This window comes from Mesoplodon mirus (genome assembly GCF_964341445.2).
Source record: "Mesoplodon mirus genome assembly, chromosome: 7".
Taxonomy (NCBI): domain Eukaryota; kingdom Metazoa; phylum Chordata; class Mammalia; order Artiodactyla; family Ziphiidae; genus Mesoplodon; species Mesoplodon mirus.
In genome coordinates this window covers 8,227,358-8,248,104 of record NC_138983.1, presented here as the reverse complement: position 1 = coordinate 8,248,104, position 20,747 = coordinate 8,227,358, and the positions used below count along the sequence as shown (strand labels likewise).

At 61.7% G+C, this 20,747-nt stretch overlaps 1 protein-coding gene across 5 annotated transcripts; it reads left to right on the top strand.

Moving 5' to 3' along the window:
* The first annotated feature begins 3,101 nt into the window (after positions 1-3,101).
* PLCB3 (phospholipase C beta 3) lies at positions 3,102-20,488 on the top strand. 5 transcript variants are annotated; one of them, XM_082627814.1, is made up of 32 exons: positions 3,102-3,315; positions 5,991-6,068; positions 6,336-6,404; positions 6,494-6,634; positions 6,875-6,954; positions 7,065-7,118; positions 7,209-7,284; positions 7,395-7,495; positions 8,017-8,183; positions 8,257-8,403; positions 9,307-9,547; positions 9,772-9,856; positions 9,932-10,118; positions 10,917-11,122; positions 12,019-12,115; positions 12,196-12,280; positions 12,592-12,716; positions 13,260-13,414; positions 13,494-13,655; positions 14,282-14,381; positions 14,471-14,575; positions 14,807-14,898; positions 16,111-16,264; positions 16,350-16,385; positions 16,507-16,699; positions 17,067-17,259; positions 17,350-17,426; positions 17,539-17,628; positions 17,721-17,778; positions 18,051-18,137; positions 18,226-18,445; positions 19,532-20,488. In XM_082627814.1, the coding sequence occupies exons 1-31, from the start codon at positions 3,217-3,219 to the stop codon at positions 18,427-18,429; spliced, it is 3,744 nt and encodes a 1,247-aa protein (XP_082483940.1). In that variant the 5' UTR covers positions 3,102-3,216; the 3' UTR covers positions 18,430-18,445; positions 19,532-20,488. The 5 variants fall into 5 exon arrangements, with proteins under 5 accessions (XP_082483940.1, XP_082483941.1, XP_082483939.1 ...); XM_082627815.1 differs by lacking the exon at positions 19,532-20,488 and having other exon boundaries at positions 16,507-16,675; positions 18,226-18,840; XM_082627813.1 differs by lacking the exon at positions 19,532-20,488 and having other exon boundaries at positions 18,226-18,840.
* Positions 20,489-20,747: the final 259 nt, after the last annotated feature.

Sequence of the window (20,747 nt, the reverse complement as noted above, 5' to 3'; positions counted from 1 at the left end):
TGATGGTGGTGGTGGTGGGATTCAGGCCAGGTGGGAGGCCTGGGTAGGGGGCAGGTTAATGTGGCTTGGTGACGGGCTGATACCTCCTCCCTCTCCAGCCCCCCTTCTGGCCTTAGCCTCCCTTTGGCCAGCCTGGGGGGCCAGGGAAGGGCTGACCCTGCTCTTGCGGATTAGACAGGACCCACTCTTTCAAAGAGAGCCCTATCCCCAACCTGGCCTCTGGCTCTGAGCTTGGCCTGATGGGAGAAGCAACTTACCCACATCCAAATTCCCCACCACACCCCACCTCACCCCACTGGGGTGGGTCTGTTCTTTCTGAACTGGAGCATTGATTCAGGCCTTGGGGAGCTCACAGTTACAAGAGAGGATATACCATAGCTTTTTGTGGGAGTGAAACCTACTGGCGGTGAAGACCTGGGTACCAGCCCCAGCTCTGCACCCCCCAGATGCTATGACCCTGAGCAATGATCTTCATCCCCTCAAGGCTGGTGTGAAGGCCTCCGGTCATGTCCAAATTTCAGGGGTCCCCTGAGGATTCTCTAGGCTGAACAGGGAAGAGCCAGGGATGCTTTTCCTGACTCTCCCTCTCTCCACCTCTTGTGCCACCCCCAGGGCACTCCCAGATTCCTGGGACTGATTCCCCTGTCCATCCAGTCCCTTCCCATGGCCGCCTACCCTGTGAACAGTTAGTGCAGATGGCCATGATGGCCTGCAGCTGTCTTGGAGGCTGGGGTGCCCAGCACAGAACCTTGGAGTGGAAGAACTGGGTTCAAATCCTGCCTCTGCCCTAGGCTTCGAGGCCCTGGGCAAGTCACTTACCTGCCCTGAGACTCTTCAGAGGTGCAGGGGCAGATTCTGCTGACTTCTGGTGGTTTGGGGCTGAGGTCAGTGCTCCAAGACCATATCCCTGCCCTTGCTCTCCTGTCTGAACCTGTCACCGCTGCTGCTCTTCATCCTTCCAGCCTCAGGCTGTGGCCTCCCCAGCCCCACCCCTCTTGGGATCCTGGCCCCCCTCCACCAGAGGGCAGCTAAGGCTGCTTTCAGCACCTCCTCAAAGCAGAGGCCCTAGGGAGGGTCCCTTGGCTGAGACCGCTCCCTTAATCAAGGGTAGAGGCCGGAAAGGCTGCCTTCCCTTCCACCATTTACTGCTTGCCGAGAAACTCTATTACCATTACCAAGGCTGCAAGAAAGTATCCGAGGAGGAAGAAGCCCTCTAATGGGGGTTGCCCTGGCCTCAGGAGACACAGGGGTGGAGGGAGAGGGGGAGGGGCTCAGGCCCAGGAAACAGGCTTCCATCCTGTTTTCCAAGGAGCTGCTGCCTAGAGCTTCTACCCCTAAGCTCAGGCCCTGGCTCTAGGCCCTGCTAGCCCCCTGCCCCAGAGCTGATCCATGCCCTTTCCTCCTTCCTCCCCCTTGTCCCCACAGCCTGCTCTCACTCCTTAGAGATCCAGCTGTCCACACCTAGGGGTCATCTCACACCCATTTGCCTATTTCATCCTCTGACAACCTCCACCTTCTGGACAAGGTGACTGAGGCACAGAGAGACGAGGTTCTGCCAGTAGGGTAGACTTGAACCCAAGTCAACGGGAGCAGAGGCCAATCTCTACCTGGCATGGCTCTGCCCAATGAGACCTCGTAGTCCCTGAGTCTCTGAGGGCTATGGCTCTGTTGCTCTGGTGAGAGAGGACAAGGATCACAAGTCCTGTCCCCCTTTCTTTGTCTCTTCAAGGGCAAGGAGTAAAGGCAGGACATAAACTGGCCTTCAAGACAGAGGGCTGCAATCTTCCTACGAAGCTGTGTGACCTTGGGCAAGTCCTTTCCCCTCCTCTGCGCCTCAAGTAGAGATAATAATCACACCCCACAGGGCCTCAGCCAAAGGCTAGATCTGTTAGGTTAGAGTTGGTACCCAACATGGTGGGGATTTTGAGGATGGCCAGTGCCAGGCAGGGCTCCCCTTGGGGGTCTGAGAGCCTGGGGCAAAGAGGCCTGTAGGGCTGGCTCCTCCTTGACTGACCCCTCCTCCCCCAGAAGCAGCTCCGTCTCTTTCTGGGTTTCTAGGTGACTTGGCTGGCCCCTCTGGATGAGTTCTACTTTAAACCTGCTGCTGCTACTGTCTCTGTATTGGGGGGGCTCCCACAGGGGCCCCCAGGCAGGAGCCCCCCCAGCCAAGCCCTGCGGGAGGGGCTGCAGCCCCCACCCATCTCAGTGCCCATGCGCGCCTTCCCCGCTCCCGTCCCTGGCATGCAGCAGATTTCAGGACACCTGCTGTGGGCCAGGAGTGGCAGAGCCCCTCCTCGACCCTCCTTGTCCGTGGACACCCAGGGGGCTTCTGACCCCTCTGGGCAAACGACCAGCTGTCCCCTTCTCAGTCTGCAGTCGAGAGCCCCGCAGGGACAGGCTCCAGGTTGAGCTGTGGGGGGGTGTCTGCGGAACAAGAAGGGCGCTGTTCCAGGACTCGCTCTGGAAAGCCAGGGTGCTTGGGTCCTCGAAGGAGGCGACCGGCGCCGGGCCTCCCCGGGCTAGGGACGGGGGAGGGGCGCCCGCCGGCGGAAGGCCCATTAGCTTGCTAATTGCTCCCAGGGAGGGGGTCGGGTACCGAGATGCTGCAGAAGGGGGTGAGGCGAAGTGAGGGCAGAGAGGGGGGTGGGAGTGTCTTTTCCAGCGCTCAGCTAAGTGCTGCAGGAGTGGGGTGGGTGGCAGGTCTCTGCGCCCCCAGGCCCAAGTCCTGCTCTCCGGTAGTACCCCCCCGCCCCTGCCCCTCAGAAACCTTAGCGGGCCGACCCCGGCCGGTCTTCGGCAGCGCCCTCTGCACGCAGTCCCTCCAGCTGCACCCCAACAGCCTCCCCGCCCCAAAGCGCCTTCCTCCAACCCTGGGCGTGTTCAGCTGAGCCACCCCCAGCGAAGTGCCCCAGTCCGGGCGTGCCTCTGCCCCATCCCTCCTCTGGCTGCAGTCGCCACCCCGGCCGCCAGGGGGAGCCGACGCGGGGCGGGCGGGCCCGACGCCGGGGGAGGGGGCGGTGCCGCTGCGGCCCCGCCCCCGCCCCGCCCCGGCCGGGCCCCGCCGATTCTCTGGTCTGTCCGGGACAGACTGGCTGGCGGGCGGGCGGTGACGCCGCCGGGCCGGAGCGGGCCGCGCGGGAGCGCGCGGAGGGAGCAGCGGCGCCGTCGGGTCCCCGTCGGGGCTCCGTGGGTCCCCGACCCGCCCCCGGCCCAGCTATGGCGGGCGCCAGGCCCGGCGTCCACGCGCTGCAGCTGGAGCCGCCCACCGTCGTGGAGACCCTGCGGCGCGGGAGTAAGTTCATCAAATGGGACGAGGTAAGTGCAGGGGCCCCCTGCTCCGCCCAGATCCGGGGACTCCCTCACCCCAGCTCCGCCAGACGCCGGGGACCCCCAGCCCAGACTGGCCTGGCCACCGCGCCCCCCCCCCCAATCCCAGCCTCGCTGCGCTCCGGAAACTTGAGTCCCCAGTCGTCCTCGTAATGAAGACTCTGTCCTCCACCCCCCACTCCCTCATCTACGGAAAATTTGGCATTCATTCCTTGGCCCAGAGATTTCGAACCCCAATAAATTCCAGCCCCCCAATTTTCTCTGGCCCTTCTCCCCTCTCCCGGCCGGTCTAATGCTGGTTCCCCCAACCCTGGCCTGGTCCCCAGACCCCTGCCCGGCACTGGACAGTCTGGCTCAAGAACCATAGCCCCCAGTCTGGTTCAGTGTACTCCCATTCTGAGTGGGTGCCTCTGGGACCCTACTCTTCCCAGTGCCCTAGTCTGAACATTCTTCTCCATTCATCACTTTTTCACCCTATTCTGGCTGGCACCCCTTTGCCCTGCTTCTGGATCCCAACCCAGCTCGCTGCTCAGGTGGGAGCACCAAGTCACCCCCCTAGTGGAGACTGTGCCCCCCCAAGTTCCTCCACCCCGGGGGAACTTTGCTCTCCACTCCTTAGCATCTGGACTTTGAACCCCAATAGATCCTGACTCCCCCTCCCCACCACCTTTTACCTGACCTGCCCCTGGAGCTTCCCAGAGGCCCCGCTCCCACCTACGGCTCTGCGAGCTGTCCTGAACCTCACCCTCGTTCTCACACCGCCCCCTCCTCTGCCCCCTGAGCCCCTCCTTCCCCGGGGCTTCCCCCCCCACCCCAACCGCCTGCCTGAGCTTCCTTGCTGCTCCTTCCCAGACAGGCCGGAGGCCTGGAAGACTCGGCTCCTTTCCGGGCTGGGTGGGGCGGGTAGGCGTGGGAGCTGGGGGGAGGGGCTGGGGGCGTGGCCTGAGGTAACAGGTGTGCCATAGAGGGGTGCCCCGGCGGCCCTGGGGCTAGGGCAGACCCCTCCCCCCAGGCCGGCTTGAAGGGAAAAGTTTCTCCTTTTCCTTCCAGTGTGATAAACCCAAATAAGGAAGTGGGAACAGGGAGAGGGCCCTGGGGGTGGGGTGGGGGTTGCTGACAGGGCCTTGGGGCCTGAGAACCTGGGGCCTGGGCTGCCTTTGAAGACCAGACCCCTGAGGAGGGGGAGCGGGAGACCCTGGAGGCAGTACCCACAGAACTCCCCCCTCATCACACTCCTGGGGGGTCCTGAGCCCAGGGCAGCGTTGGTAATCCCAGAGAGGGGCTGAGGATGGGTGTCAGTGCAGGGAGGTGGGGAGGTCCAAGCATCCCAGCAGTTCCCAAGCCTCCTACCCCCTCTGCCCCCAGCTCAATCTCCTGTCCTTTGTAAGTAAAGGCTGAGATGGGCGGGGCTAGTGCAGTCCCCGTTCTCCAGAAGATGAAAACTGAGTCTGGAGAAGGGAGGCTAATCTCAGGCCCCACAGTGGGGTTGTGGCTGAGGTCAGGAGCTGGGAGTCTGGCAGGGGTCCTGGTTCCCTGCTTCCCAAACCTCGGGACCCTGGAGCCATACTGCTTGCATGCAAATCTTGGCTCCTCTTCTTGACGTTAGGCAAGCTAGGTAGTCTCTCTGTGCCTCAGTCTCCTCACCTGTAAGCTGGGAAGAACAAGAGTGCAAACCTCATAGGTTGTTAGGAGGACTAAGTGAGCTCCTAGATATTGAGTGCTTAGAACCGTACCTGGCAAGCAGTGGGGGCAGCGTGAGGGTGAGCTGTTCGTCCACCAGTGAGCAGCAGCTTGGAGTGGCACCAAGGTGAGGCAGCGTCTTCTCTTGGCCTGGGGCAGGAGAGTTCTACCTGGGGCCACTTGGTCACTTGGGCCCTGGCCGAGTCTAAGCCTCTGATGACACCACCCCCTCCCCCACTGCTGCTGGTCCTGAGTCACACAGGGGGGCCCTCCTCAGAAAATGGGGCCAGTGCACCCTTTTCTACCCTCCTGCCAGCCAGGGCTGTTTGAGCGAGAACAGAATTCACTGTCTAGTCCTGAGGGCAGGGTGAGTCCCTTTCCGAGGGGACTTTGATGGGGTGAGCCTCGAAGCTGTGAGACTCCAGTGGGGCGCAGGGTTGGGGGGGTAATGGACTTTGAAGCAGATGTAAGGGGTGGCTGGTCGTCATGGGGGCCCGAGGGACACAGAAGGACCATGGGGGTCAGGCTTCCAAACCCTCTTCTTTCATTCCATAAATATTCCCAAGGGGGCTGTGAGGGCTTCAGCCACCAGGGAGCTCTCAGACCTTATGAGGAAACTGAGCCCAGGCTTGGGGTCTGGGGAGGCCTTCCCAAGGAGGCAGATCAGATTTCGGGGATAGAGAAGGAAGGGAGAATATCCTTGCAAAGGAACAATGATGCAAAGACTGGAGGTGGGGAAAGGGTAGTTAGTGGTCCATGTGACAGAGTTTTAGGGCAAGAGAGCAGTGGGGCTGGGAGGGGACTAGGACCTCAGCTTTGTCCTGAGGACTGCAGGGAGCCACAAAGGACCTGTGGGCTGGCTGAGGCTTTGTTTTTGCTACTGAGAGAAAGACTGGGGGGCGGGGATGGCCCCAGGGGGTCCAGGGACCAAACCTGGGCGGCAGCCCTCACCCCCTGACCCCTGCCGTCTGTCTCATCCCCAGGAGGCCTCCAGTCGGAATCTGGTAACTCTGCGCGTGGACCCCAGTGGCTTCTTCCTGTACTGGACAGGACCCAACATGGTGAGGGCGGGTGCTGGTGCAGCTTGCTGAGGTCTAGGGCTCCCACCCCAGACCCCCGAAACCACCCCCAGCCCCCGCCCATGAGGGTGGGGCCCCGCTGCTGCCTGACCTCTCCCACGGTTCCCTGGACAGGAAGTGCTAAGGGCGGGGGCTGAGGCTGGGGCTCCAGCAGGGGGTGGACACTCCCTGGCCTGGGTGGGGAGCTTGGGGGCTCCCAGCTGTCACCCTGTAGCCTCTCAGACCTCCCCTGGCATCTGGTTTCCCCAGGAGGTGGACACACTGGACATCAGTTCCATCAGGGACACGAGGACAGGCCGTTATGCCCGCCTACCCAAGGTGAGCGATGGGGGCCCAGGACTCAGGATGGGAGTGAGGCCGTGGGGGATGGGGACTACCCTCTTCACCCTTGGCTCTCACCTACTCAGGACCCCAAGATTCGGGAGGTGTTGGGCTTTGGGGGCCCTGATGCCCGGTTGGAGGAGAAGCTGATAACAGTGGTGGCCGGGCCAGACCCGGTGAATACATCGTTTTTGAACTTCATGGCCGTGCAGGATGACACAGCCAAGGTGGGCTGGGACTGATGGCTCGGCCTGGGGGAGCTACAGCCTCACTTGCTGAGTCAGCCATCACTAAGTAGGCACCTGTTGTGTACTAGGCTGTCCTCTGCCCCTGTTTCTAATCATCCTCTGACAAAGTGGTATTTAAGCACTTAGTGCGTACCAGACCTAGTTCTGGGCATGGGCTGTGGCTGGGCCAGCCCCTCTGTGCCCCCCTCACGCCCTCCCTGCCGGATCCTGACCCCTCAGGTCTGGTCCGAGGAGCTGTTCAAGCTGGCTATGAACATCCTGGCTCAGAACGCCTCCCGGAACACCTTCTTGCGCAAAGCGTGAGCCCTGGGCCTGCCCCGGGGCGGCCGGGTTGGGGGCAGTGCATCGGGGGCAGGGCAGGGTTCAGGTAGCTGTTCCCAGGGCGTGACCCTTCCACCTGTGACCCCAGGTACACGAAGCTGAAACTGCAGGTGAACCAGGATGGACGGATCCCCGTCAAGAAGTGAGCGCCCCTTTCCCTCAGCGCCTTCTCTGCTTCTCTGACCTTGGTGACCTTTGCCCCCACTGACCCTAACCCCTCCCATCTGCTCAGCATCCTGAAGATGTTCTCAGCAGACAAGAAGCGGGTAGAAACTGCGCTGGAATCCTGTGGCCTCAATTTCAACCGGGTGAGGGGGCTGGGGACAGGGGGGCCGGGGTTGGGGGGGTGTCACGGTGGGCGCTTGCTCTTTGAGGGCTGGCTGTCCCTGGGTTCTCACCCTTCACTCCTGGCCCCTAGAGCGAGTCCATCCGGCCTGACGAGTTTTCCTTGGAAATCTTCGAGAGGTTCTTGAACAAGCTTTGTCTGCGGCCGGACATTGACAAGATCCTGCTGGAGATGTGAGCAGGGCTGGGCCTGCCTCCCAGCCCCCCATACGCCGCGTCTGGCCTCTGCTGGCGTTCCTTCCAGTTCAAGGGAGGGGAATGGGAGCTGTTGGGGTCTCTGCGTGCTGGAGCTGTGCCTGTGCTCAGAGCTGCCTTGCCTGGGGCTCTGTCGTGGACAGTTCTATGCTGACCCTTGGCCGGGGTTGCTGTCATCTGCGCACACTGGGGCTGAGGACCCAGTGGCTCAGACGTGTTGTCGGTGAGGGCTGGAGCTGAGATCGGGTCCAGGATCTGGAAGCATGGTATGGTGGGCCAAGCACTTGGTGGCTTCCAAAGCCCTTGCTGATACCAGTGGCAGCACCAAATGGTTAGGAGAGCGGATGGGGAGACTGAGGCCCAGAGGGGCCAGCGACTTGCCCAAGTCCCAGTCAGAGGGTTCTGGAGCCAGACACGGCCTTCTGACTCCTCGCAGGGTGAGGGTTTGGAGCAGGGGCTGGTGAGGCTCCAGCCTGACTCCACTTCCCGCCCCCTTCCAGAGGTGCCAAGGGCAAACCATACCTGACGCTGGAGCAGCTCATGGACTTCATCAACCAGAAGCAACGGGACCCGAGGCTCAATGAAGTGCTGTACCCGCCTCTGCGGCCCTCCCAGGCCCGGCTGCTTATCGAGAAGTATGAGCCCAACCAGCAATTCCTGGAGAGAGGTGAGCTGGCATGGGAGCTGGGGGCACGGCGGGAGGGCCCCAGCTGCGCCCGCTGACCCCACCCCGCCCCCAGACCAGATGTCCATGGAGGGCTTCAGCCGCTACCTGGGAGGTGAGGAGAATGGCATCCTGCCCCTAGAGGCCCTGGATCTGAGCGCAGACATGACCCAGCCGCTCAGTGCCTACTTCATCAACTCCTCACACAACACCTATCTCACCGGTGAGCAAGCCCATCCTAGCATGACCTCTGCCCTCTGCCCTCTGGCCCTTAGACTGCTTCCCTCCTTTTGGGGTGGCCCCTGCTAGGGGTACACGCCTGGAACAGACTGCCTGCCCTGGGGAGTGAGCTTCTGTGCATGGGTTTCTCGGGGTGGTCCAGGAGGCTTCCCCGGGGGAAGGGCTGAGGCCTGCATCTGCCCGGTGAAGGAACAGCCTGTGCGTAGGCCCGGGGGCAGGAGACCTTTTGGTGCTCTTAAGCAGAAAGGCGGCTGAGAGGTGGGGTGGGGCAGGGTGGAGCAGGGTGGGGCGGGGACTGGGGCAGGTAGAGATGAGAGGGACCCAGGGGGCACAGAAGGAATGGGAAGAATTTGGACTGATCCTAAGTGCTGGGAAGGCTTCTTGCAAGGTGTTTAGCAGGAGGAGGTGACTGTGACCTGGTATGTTTTTAGAAGGATGATGCCAGGTGCTTCGCAGAGATTGGATGGGAGGCGGGGAGGGGCCTGCTGTCCCCAGGAGGAGGTGATGGAGGCTGTTCCAGGGCAGCAGCGGTGGAGGGAGGAAAGGGAAGCGAGGGGTCATGGGGGTGTTGGGGCTGACTCCCCAGTTCAGGCTAGTGGGATGGGGGGTGGCGGGTGTTTATCTGAGAGAGGGTGAGACCTGGAGGAGGAACCAGCCTGTCAGCCAGTGCTGGTGGATGCTGACTCTACCCGGCTTTGGGACTTCGGGGGGAGATGGTGCTGGTTCCACAGTGAATTAAGGAGTGGTCAGAAGCTGGCCAGACAGAGTGTGCCAGGGCCAGGCCACCCCCGGGGCTCTGCGTCCCCGGCATGGCCTGGTTCAGCGCAGGCCTGGGGAAGAGGGTGAGGCTGGCAGGGTGGCCGTGGTGACGGAGACTCGCCCCCAGCGGGGCAGCTGGCGGGAACCTCGTCGGTGGAGATGTACCGGCAGGCACTGCTGTGGGGCTGCCGCTGCGTGGAGCTGGACGTGTGGAAAGGGCGGCCGCCTGAGGAGGAGCCCTTCATCACCCACGGCTTCACCATGACCACGGAGGTGCCACTGCGAGATGTGCTGGAGGCCATTGCGGAGACCGCCTTCAAGACCTCGCCCTACCCCGTCATCCTCTCCTTTGAGAACCATGTGGACTCGTGAGTGGGCCTCTGACCCTGGGATCCCCATCCTGGCCTGGGGACCCCGATCCTGGCCTGGGGACCCCTGCTGACCCAGAGACAACCACCTCACCATGGCACTGTTGGACTGCTCCTGTGACCTCTGACCCTGGGATCTTTCACGGACCCTGCCGGCCTCTGACCTACCCTGGGGACCTCAGCTTCACCCCAAGAACCTCTGACCTCTGACCTTGGCCCCACAGGGCAAAGCAGCAGGCCAAGATGGCTGAGTACTGCCGCTCCATCTTTGGGGACGCGCTGCTCATCGACCCCCTGGACAAGTACCCGGTATGGGGCTCAGAGCCGGGGCGGGGCATGGGGGTGAGGGCGCCCAGCAGACCCTGACCTGTCCGTGCCCACCAGCTGGCCCCGGGCGTCCCCCTGCCTAGCCCCCAGGACCTGATGGGCCGCATCCTGGTGAAGAACAAGAAGCGGCACCGGCCCAGCACTGGCGTTCCCGACAGCTCCGTGCGCAAGCGGCCGCTGGAGCACAGCAACTCGGCCCTGAGCGGGAGCTCCGCTGCCACCGAACCCTCCTCGCCCCAGCTCGGTACGGCCCTGGCCTGACCTTCGACCCCAGTCCTGACCCTAACCTCCCACTTCGCTGAGCTCAGCCCTCCCCTGGGATGCTCTTTCTGCCCCCAACCTGACCTCCCTCCTCACCAAGCCGTTCGCCACCTCTCAGCTGAGTATGGGACCTCTGACCCCTGACCCCAGGTGCTCACCTCACTGAACTTCACCCCAGTTGGATTTGGCTCCATCCACCTCCTGACCCCTCAATCTCAACCTCCACCTGGCACCTCACAGAGCCCTCTCTCTCAACCAGGTTATGACTCTGAATTCTGACCTCTGACCTCCATCACCTCTGACCTAAACCACTTCTCTCCTGAGACCCCTACTGAGTTTACCCACCCAGCTGGTTCTAACTTCAGCTCTCCCTGGACCTCTCTACTGAGGTCCCGCTTACATCCGACCCCTGAGTGCTCACCTCACTAAGCGCCCTCACTGGGTGTGGCCCTCACTGAGCCCTGACTTGGAACCCCACGTTGTCATCCTTTATCCCCACCGTCAAGGCTGTTGTACGCCAGTTCTCACCCTTCTGAGCCACGCTACCTACCTCCCTGCTGGATATAACTCTGCATCCTGATCTTTGACCTTTGATTCCTCTACACCACCGTTCGGTTTGATCCCATCCAGCTGCTGAGCTCCCGCGTCCCCCAGCCACACTGCCCTGAGAGTACCCCTTGACTCCGTGAGTCGCCTCTACACACTGGGCACAACTCCTCCTGGCTCCTGTGTGTCTGTGTGTGCCCTGACCCCCGACCCCCTGTGGCCTTGTCCTCTGCAGGGTCCCCCAGCTCTGACAGCTGCCCAGGCCTGAGCAATGGGGAGGAGGTGGGCCTTGAGAAGCCCAGCCTGGAGCCTCAGAAGTCTCTGGGTGAGGAGAGTTTGCAGCGGGGCCCTGATGCTCTTGGATCTGCCTACCGTGAGGATGAGGAAGAGGATGAGGAAGAGGAGGAACAGACGGACCCCAAAAAGCCGACCACCGATGAGGTCAGGCCTACAGGCAGGAAGAGGGGATGGCGGCACATCTTCACTTCCCAAGTGTTTGCTGAGCCCTGACTGTGCCAGGCACAGCACCGGGTGTTGGGTCCACTTGCGATCAGATGTTATCCCTGCCCTCCCAGAGTTCAGAGTGGGGGGTGTGTGGAGTGAGGGAGGGGTCTTGGATAAACAGGCACGGGAGCGAGTGTGAAATTGTGTTCAGGACGTGGGCCGGGAGGGGTGAGTTAGAGTGCAGAACTGGGGGGAGGAGGGGGAGTCGGACCTCAGCGGGGACGTTGGGTGAGCAGACCTGAGGAAGAGGGAGCACCGTGCAAAGGCCCTGTGGCAGGGCCAGAGAGTGCAGAGGGAGGGGCAGTGCAAGACGAGGGAGCACTGAGTTTTGAGGAGAGAAGGTGACAGAAGAGGTCAATCATGAGACTGGGTTTGAGAGGGGCCCAGAGTGGGGAAGGGTGTGGGCAGCCATGGTCGAGCTCAGGTAGCAGGGGTTGAGTTTGAGGCTCTTGTGAGCCACTCAAGAGGAGGTGGCAGGTGGTGGTTGGAAATGAGACTGGGGATGGAAATCTGGGGCTCATCTGCATGTGAATAATTGAACCCCTGGGGTTGGGTGAGGAGTTCCAGCTTCTAAGGATCAGGGAGGTAGAAGGCAAACCAGGAAGGTGGGGTCCAGGGCACATCGGAGAGGCCCAGAGAGAAGGCTGCAGGGCAGATGGGACCAGGACTGACAGGCGTGGCCAGGCTGGGGTCTTTGCTGGGAGAACTGGGCAGTGTGATTGCAGGGCTGGGAGGAGGATCAGTGCCTCCTTTGTGGTGGGGGGCAGGTGAGGGAAATTCCAACTGATGGCTGGGGGCCATGGGACTGCTGACCCTGCATTTGGGGGCCACAGGGCACTGCCAGCAGTGAGGTCAATGCCACTGAGGAAATGTCGACACTTGTCAACTACATCGAGCCCGTCAAGTTCAAGTCCTTTGAGGCTGCTCGAAGTGAGTGGGGTGAGAGGTGGAGGAGTGGGAGGGGGTCTGGCCCTGCCAGGCCTGACCCCCTCCCACTCCCCACCCCCCAGAGAGGAACAAGTGCTTTGAGATGTCATCCTTTGTGGAGACCAAGGCCATGGAGCAACTGACCAAGAGCCCCATGGAGTTTGTGGAGTATCCTTCCGCGTTGCTAGGGCTGGCACAGTGGGGCTACTCGCTTGGAGGCTGGCTTAGGTTGTTCTGACCCCGCTCGTAGCACCTGCGCAGGATCCTGATGCTCTAGCACCCTGGTCTGGGTTTTGAGCAGGCCTGGGAGACGGTGCAGGGCCTAGGCTGAGAAGCGGGGGACTGAAGGGGCAGCTTGGGCAAAGGTGGGGAGGTGGGTTCACAGGAGCTGAGGATGGGAGCACTGGGCTCGAGGCAGAAGGCGGGGCCGCTACCCGACGGGGCCAGTACCTGGCGTGACCCCTGACTGCCAACCTCAGATACAACAAGCAGCAGCTCAGCCGCATCTACCCCAAGGGCACACGCGTGGACTCGTCCAACTACATGCCCCAGCTCTTCTGGAACGTGGGCTGCCAGCTCGTCGCGCTCAACTTCCAGACCCTGGGTGAGTGCTGGCCTGCCTTGACCTTTGACTTCTGGCCCCCAGCCTCACTGACTTCTGCCCCATGACCCTGTTACTCCTTTTTTTTTTTTGCGGTACGCGGGCCTCTCACCGTTGTGGCCTCTCCCGTTGCGGAGCACAGGCTCCAAACGCGCAGGCTCAGCGGCCATGGCTCATGGGCCCAGCCGCTCCGCAGCATGTGGGATCTTCCCAGACTGGGGCACGAACCCGTGTCCCCTGCATCGGCAGGCGGACTCTCAACCACTGTGCCATCAGGGAAGCCCGACCCTGTTTCTCTTGACTGAAGGGGCCTCTGACTGTCTAATCCCAGATCCCCAAACCCAGCCGAGACCTTGGCTGACCCTAACTCCTGACCTTGGCTGATCCTAGACCCTTCCCCTCGTCCATTCTTTCCTGAGTCTGGATCCTTGATGCCATTTGATCCGACCTGAATGACTCCTGGTCCCCCCTCTGCACGGCACTGTTCTTCCTGACTCCTGACCCCGTTTGACCTGCTGACCCTTGCCCTCCCCCTGTTGCCCCCAGATGTGGCCATGCAGCTCAACGCGGGCGTGTTCGAGTACAACGGGCGCAGTGGGTACCTACTCAAGCCCGAGTTCATGCGGCGGCCGGACAAGTCCTTTGACCCCTTCACCGAGGTCATCGTGGACGGCATCGTGGCCAATGCCGTGCGGGTCAAGGTGGGGCCAGGGAGGGCTCAGGCCAGGGTGACCTGGGGACGGGACTCTCAGCAGCCACCTCACCCTCCTGGCCCCCCAGGTGGTCTCGGGGCAGTTCCTGTCTGACAGGAAGGTGGGCATCTACGTGGAGGTGGATATGTTCGGCCTCCCTGTCGACACGCGGCGCAAGTACCGCACTCGGACCTCTCAGGGGAACTCGTTCAACCCCGTGTGGGATGAGGAGCCCTTCGACTTCCCCAAGGTGAGCCCTGCACCTGCGCCCTCCCCGGCACAGCGAGCTGCAGCCCAGACCTGCCGGGCTCTCTTAGTGGGGGGACGGGAACCAGGAGCACTGGTGGCGGTTGGGGATGTGAAGGTTGTTGTGCCCCGGGTCCTGCATGTCCCAACATCAGGCTCACACTCCCTTGCCTCTGTGGGGTGAGAGGAGAGGACAGGAAGCTGAGACAGCAGGAGGTCCCGCAGCTCCGTGGGGAGTGGGCGCCGCCCACCCCATCTCCCAGGCAGGAGGGACTTGCTCCAAGCTCACCCCAGCTTCTCCCTGCCCCCCCAGATGGATGTGCCCTCTGCAGCCTGCTGGAGGGGGTGTGGCCTCAGGCCCAGACGCATGCCAGTTTCTAAGCTGGCAATGACCAGACCTGTCCCACCATAGCGATGCCTGGAGGGGTCCATCTGCCTGTTCTCTTGACTCAGGGCTCTGGTGGAAGCTGGTCATCCCTTTGGCGAGGTCACAGAGGTGTGGGTCCACCACTGGCTCAGTGACGATGGTGACTGATGGTCATGGTTGGGTCAGATTGTCCAAGGGCCCACTCTGGGTGTTGGCCTTGGTGGCTGTGGTCAGCTGCAGCTCAGACCAGTCTGGGCCCTCAGGTGGTGCTGCCCACGCTGGCTTCGCTGCGCATCGCGGCCTTTGAGGAGGGTGGCAGGTTCGTGGGGCACCGGATCCTGCCTGTCTCTGCCATCCGCTCAGGTGAGGCCACTTGGGCTCTGGGCAGCACGGGGGGCAGGGTGTGTGGGGACCTATTGGGGCGCAGCCACCTTGCCCTCCCGCCCTCCCAGGGTACCACTACATCTGCCTGCGGAACGAGGCCAACCAGCCGCTGTGCCTGCCGGCCCTGCTCATCTACACTGAGGCCTCTGACTACATCCCCGATGACCACCAGGGTGAGCTGGAGGGAGCTGGGGTGGGGCAGGCCAGGCAGGGTGGGGACAAGGACACCACCAGGGCCTGGGAGTGGCTGGGACTGGTGGCCTCAACTGAGGGTGGTAAACAGAGCTGAGGGTGGGTTCTGTGCTCCCTCCGTCCCTCCGTGAGGCCAGAGCCGGGGAAGGCTGGTCCGGAGGCTGGCTCCGGGGGTTCTATCTCTGAGACCCTTACCCTCTGCTCCCACCCAGACTACGCAGAGGCCCTGATCAATCCCATCAAGCACGTCAGCCTGATGGACCAGAGGGCCAAGCAGCTGGCCGCCCTCATTGGGGAGAGTGAGGTGAGCCAGGGCAGGTCGGGGGCAGGCAGGAGGCAGCAGGGCTCAGGCTCACCTGGACCCTGGAGGCCCCTGGGGGTCGGGGTGTGGGTGGGGTAGGAGGTGAGGGCTGACCTCTGGGCCCAGCCCTGGTGGAGAAGCACCCCGCAGCCTTCTCTGCTCTCCTCCACCTGCACCGTCCCATGCCACTCCCAGCTGGTGGTCTGGCTCTTCTCCCCAAGTGGGGCTGTTCCCTGCCTGCTGCAGACGCTAACTTCATGCAGTTACCCACACCATCCCTCCAACCCTGGGCTCCGCCTCCAACGCTGGCCTTTCTGCCCTGGTGCAGGGCAGCGAGGGGCCTCAGGGCCCTCTTGTTCAATAGGCCCAGCCATCTCTGGTTACTCTCCACATTTTAAGGAGGTGGAAACCACCCCTTTTGCATGAGAAAGGCCTTCAGGACAGTCCTGGGCTAGAACTCTTCCTGCTGCCAGCAGGTTCGAGGCCAGGGTGCAGGGTTCAGCCACAGCCGCTTCACCAGGGCAGCTGGAAATCCTGGGAGCTGGGCAGTGGCTTCTGCGGGGAGGGGTCAGGAGCAGAGGCTCACCGCAGATCTAGACCCGGTCTCACGGGGCCCTGCGGCAGGCAGGGAAGAGAGACGGCTGCCTAGAGCTGTTAGTGGGAGAGGCTGGTGCCCACTCTGTGGTTACTTCCTTCATTGATTTAATCAGGAGCTAAGCAACGAGGAAGATGAGCAGCTGTGGGCAAGGGTGGAGGGGGACTTGGAGAGGGGAGGAAATGGGGCTGGGCTAAGGCTTTCCGGAACAATCTGGAAGTTCCTAAGCATATGCAATGAGGTCTGGCATCCTAGCGACACGACCTCACGTTAATCTTCATGCCTCACGTGGAAAGAGGGGTTAGAAATGCTCGTTTTATACCTCTTGTTCTCATGGAATTGTCCCAGCAGCCCCACATTACAGAGGAGGAGTCCAGGGCCAGGCAGGCTGAGGGAGGTTGTGAAGGACAGAAAGGTCTGGAGACGGGGCATTTCCTGGCGGTCCAGTGGTTAGGACTCCGCACTTTCACTGCTATGGGCCCAGGTTTGGTCCCTGGTCGGGGAACTAAGATCCGACATGCTGCGTGGCGTGGCCAAAAAATAAAAAGGGGTGGGGGTGGGGTCTGGAGAGAACAGCATTTCTGGAAAGAGCATAGAGCATTCTGCTTTCTCCCCCACAGGCTCAGGCTGGCCCGGAGACAAGCCAGGAGACCCAGTCTCAGCAGCCAGGGTCCCAGCTGACCCCAAACCCCACACCCAGCCCACTGGACGCCTCCCCCCGCCGGCCCCCAGGCCCCATCACCTCCCCAGCCAGCACCTCCCTCAGCAGCCCAGGTGAGGGGAAGCCTGGAGTAGGCGCAGGGGCATAGCTCTGCTGCTGGCTCCTCCAGCTTCTGACAGACTTGCTTCTGCTCGCCAGGTCAGCGCGATGACCTCATTGCCAGCGTCCTCTCAGGTAGGGGGCAGGCCTGTTCTGGATGGGGGCGGGGCTACTCCTGGAGGGGGCAGGTGCTCCTGCAGGGTTGGTCTGCCCCAGCCCAGGCCGGCCTGGCCCATCTTTGCTCTGCTGCCCACAGAGGTGGCCCCGGCCCCGCTGGATGAGCTCCGAGGCCACAAGGCCCTGGTGAAGCTCCAGAGCCGGCAAGAGCGAGACTTTCGAGAGCTGCACAAGAAGCATCAGCGGAAGGCGGTTGCCCTCACACGCCGGTTGCTCGACAACCTGGCCCAGGCTCGGGCCGAGAGCAGGTGCCAGCACCGGCCGGGTGTCCTGTGAGTGTCCAGGCTGCCCGTGTGCAAGTGTGCTGCGTGCATGGATGTGTATATGAGGATGTGTGTGCACATGGGTTTTTGTACTAGGTGGGCGTGGAGGGATGGCCAAGCGCTGCCCCTTGACCCCAGGGAGGAGGGTTTGGTGCAAGGAAGACAGAGGAGTCTGGGTCCCACCCTCTTTCCCCCAGGGAGTGATACCTTTTTTGAAGTCCCCGTAAGAGTGTGTTTCCAGAGACTGTTGCCCAAACAGGCTCCCAACGTTTGGGTGGAGCTAACGGGCCTCCTCATTGGCGTAACAGATCCCACCCCTCTGGGCTGGCATCTCCCATTGCCTGCTGGAGTATGCCCTGTCCCCCTGCCCTCCCAGCCCAAGTCCATGTGATGACCTGAGCATCACCCAGAGGGGTTCTCCCCACAGAGGCGGGGAGGATGAGAGGGAGGAGGAGGAAGAGGTGAAGAGGTATCAAGAGTTCCAAAAGAAACAGGTGCAGTGTCTGCTGGAGCTGAGGGAGGCCCAGGCGGACACAGAGGCCCAGCGGAGGCTGGAGCACCTGAGACAGGTGAGGGGGACGTGTGGCAGTGGGGGAGAGACTGCCTCCTGGACAGGCCTGTCACAGCCCATGTCACCTGTTGGCCACCTGTGTCTATAGGCTCAGCAGAGGCTCAGGGAGATTGTCATGGATGCTCACACCACTCAGTTCAAGAGACTGAAGGAGATGAACGAGAGGTGAAGGCAGGGGATCTCATGGGCAGACGGGGGGTGCTCCCTGGTGCCAGGAGGAGGGCAGAGCCCCCAGTCCTGCCACTGAGCCTTCCTCTTCCCCCACTGGCTCCTCCAGGGAGAAGAAGGAACTGCAGAAGATCCTGGACAGGAAGCGCCACAACAGTATCTCAGAGGCAAAGACCAGGGAGAAACATAAGAAGGAGGCGTAAGGGCATCAGGGCCGGGAGCCATTTGGGCGCTGGGCAGGCCGGGCCGGGTGCCTGGGCACTGAGCCCATCCTGCCTTGCTCCTGTGCAGGGAACTGACAGAGATTAACCGTCGGCACATCACTGAGTCGGTCAACTCCATCCGTCGGGTGAGTGAAGCTCAGGTGCCACCCTAGCCCACCCCTGTTCCTTCAGTCATCATAAACCTGTATCCTGGGGGCCAGCCTGGTGCTACGTTGCCCTAGAGGGATTTCTAGAGCCTTTTCCTTTGGGTCTGGAAGGTTTGCTCTAAGAGTCATCTCAGGACCCTGGCCACACAACTCTGGGAGCCTATGCCTGCCTGACTTCTGTGCCCAGGCAGAGCCCTGGGGTCCAGGCCCCTTCCTTAGAGACCCTTGGCTGAGCCCTTGCCCCCTCACAGCTGGAGGAGGCCCAGAAGCAGCGGCAGGAACGCCTTGTGGCCGCGCAGCAGCAGATTCTCCAACAGCTGACAGAAGAGGAGCCCAAGGTGAGGCCTCGGATGACGGGCAGGCAGGCAGCAGGTAGGCAGAGCGCCGGGTGGCTTGGCTTTGCCTGTGATACTCTTCTTCCTGCAGCTGCTGGCCCAGCTGGCCCAGGAGTGTCAGGAGCAGCGGGAGAGGCTGCCCCAGGAGATCCGCCGGAGCCTGCTGGGCGAGACGCCGGAGGGACTGGGGGACGGGCATCTGGTGGCCTGTGCCAGCAATGGTCACACACCTGGGAGCAGTGGGCACCTGTCCGGCGCTGATTCGGAGAGCCAAGAGGAGACTACGAAGCTCTGAACTGGCTGAGCAAGAGGTGGCCACCAGGCCAGGGTGGGCACTGGGAGGAGGGCAGGAGGCTAAGACACTAAATGCTTTTTAAAAAAAAAAAAAAAACTTTTTATCTTTAGAAATTTTATTTTTTTAAACTGGGGCGAGCACCCCACACTAACTCCCTTCCTTCACCCTCCTGGGGCTCCTTTAATCCCCAGTCCCTCCTTCCTGCCCTCAGTCCTAGGGAAGGTGCTGGGTGGGTCACTCTGGGCTAGAAGGGCCTCGCCCCCAGGACACCCACCCCCTAGAGTGGGACTCATCTCCTTCACTTCCCCAGGGAACAGTGGGTGGAGACTTTGAGCTCTGGGAAGTCGGGGTCACATTCTTTCTCTATCCTTTGGGGATTTTTTTTACATGAATAAAAGTGGATTTCAGGGACCCTGTGTGCAGCGTGGTTTGGGGTGGGGCAGTGCTGGAGAGGACTCGGGCCCTAGATCTGGCTCTGCTACTTCTGGAGCCTCAGTTTTCTCATCTATAAAATGGGATTGTGGGCATTGTGGGATTGAGGTCAGGCCCCCAACAGAGGGTTGCTGTGTTTCAACCTTGAGACCTCCTTGCCCAGGAACTGCCTGCAGATCTTCCCAGTGACCTGACATCAGAGGCCCTCTGGCCTCCCCCAGGCTTTCCTGCCTCTATGCCCTCTGCCCTGGGCTATCACTCCTGCTCCCCTCTCCTCCCACCATCCCACCCCACCCCCACCCATTACTTTTCTCCCTCCCGGGCTCTTCTTGTCCTCCCTTCACAGAGGCTCAGGCCTCTGCTTCAGGAAGCCTCCCCTGCACCCTCTTCCTGTTGCCTGATATGACCCAAGCACCCAGCATCTTCCGCTGAGGCTGCTCCGGGCCACACAGGCAGTTGACTGTATCGGGGGATGGACCTGTTAGGGGTGCAGCTGGGCAGCTCAGAACCTGCCCAACATCAGGGGACCTGGGCTCTCAGCAATAGGTGGGAAGTGGATGAGCCAGAAGTGACCCTTGGGAGAAGGGAGGCTGACAGTCACAGACACAGGGGCTAGGAGACGCAGCATCCCCCTCATCCCTGTGAGGGAGACGTTATACCTGTTTTGCAGATGAGGAAACTGAGGCCACAACTAAGTCAAGACGTCCTGACCTGGAGGCAGGGTGGGCCTGGACCCTCTATGGCAGACTGTCTTCGGCCAGCCTGGAGGACCTGCTCCATGCCTCCCCCTCCTGCCCTGGGACAGCGTGGAGTGGCAGAGACCCCGCAGCGAGGGTGCGGCTGGGTTCTGCAGCAGGGTCAGGCTGGCACTTCTTCAAGGCCTCTCCCAGCTTCCTGGCGCTTCCCAGGCTGCCTCCCTCCTCCAGAGGAAGGCAGCCTCTTATCTGAGCTTATCTCCTGCCAATTGAGTGTTTTCTTTCTTTGTTTTTGCTGCAACCTCAGGCAAACAGATGGGGTGGGGAGGCCAGAGAAACAGGATTTCCAGAGCGGGGCCTTCCCAGGGCTGGGGACCTCTGCCTTGGGCCCTGCTCCCTTAGGGTCAGTATCATTGCCCGGGCCTTCCCTGCTTCTGTGGTCAGGTCTTGTCCTAGCCCCAAAGCTGCCCTGTCCAGGCCCCTGAGCAGCTGACTCCCGTCTTCCTGACTCCACACATAAACACTACACGTCAGTCCACAGGTCCTCAAAGACCAGGCTAAACTCCTGGGCATGACATTCCGACCCTTGAGAAGCCTGGTCTCTGCAGCTCCTCCATCCTTCCAAGGGTTACTCTTTCCTCCACTGGGAATGACAGCCCCCTCCCCCATCTCCTCAAGTCTCAGCTCTAGCTCACCTCCTCCCTGAAGCCGTCCCTGACTTTACCATGCCGGAGGGAGTCGCCCTCACCCCGCTTCCAGGCCCCTGTTACAGCACTGGCTGACAGTAACTCCACTGTGAAAGGCTGGCTTTCCCCTTGCCAGGAAGCTTGGGACAGCAGGGGCTGTGGCGTAATTCATCTCTGTGTACCTAGTACAAAGTGCTGGCTTGTCTGTAGGGGGCGCCAATAAATCTTTCTGAAATTGAGCTCTGAGCTCTGCTCCCAGGTCCTGGTGAAGCTTCTCGGGTTCCCTAGCGATCACTCACAGCCCTGAGCCGAGCGTTCCACCCCCTCCCCCGCCCTACGCGTCCAGCCAGTTCCCTGAGGAGCGCTGGCCCCAGGCCGGCCACAGTAGCTGCTCAAAAGGACTGACCCAAATAGGAACAAATGACCCTCCCTGGGGGACTGCGGCACGGTTTGCAGTGCGTGGAATTCCGGCGGCCAGTCGGCCTGCAGTTCCCAATTACCATAT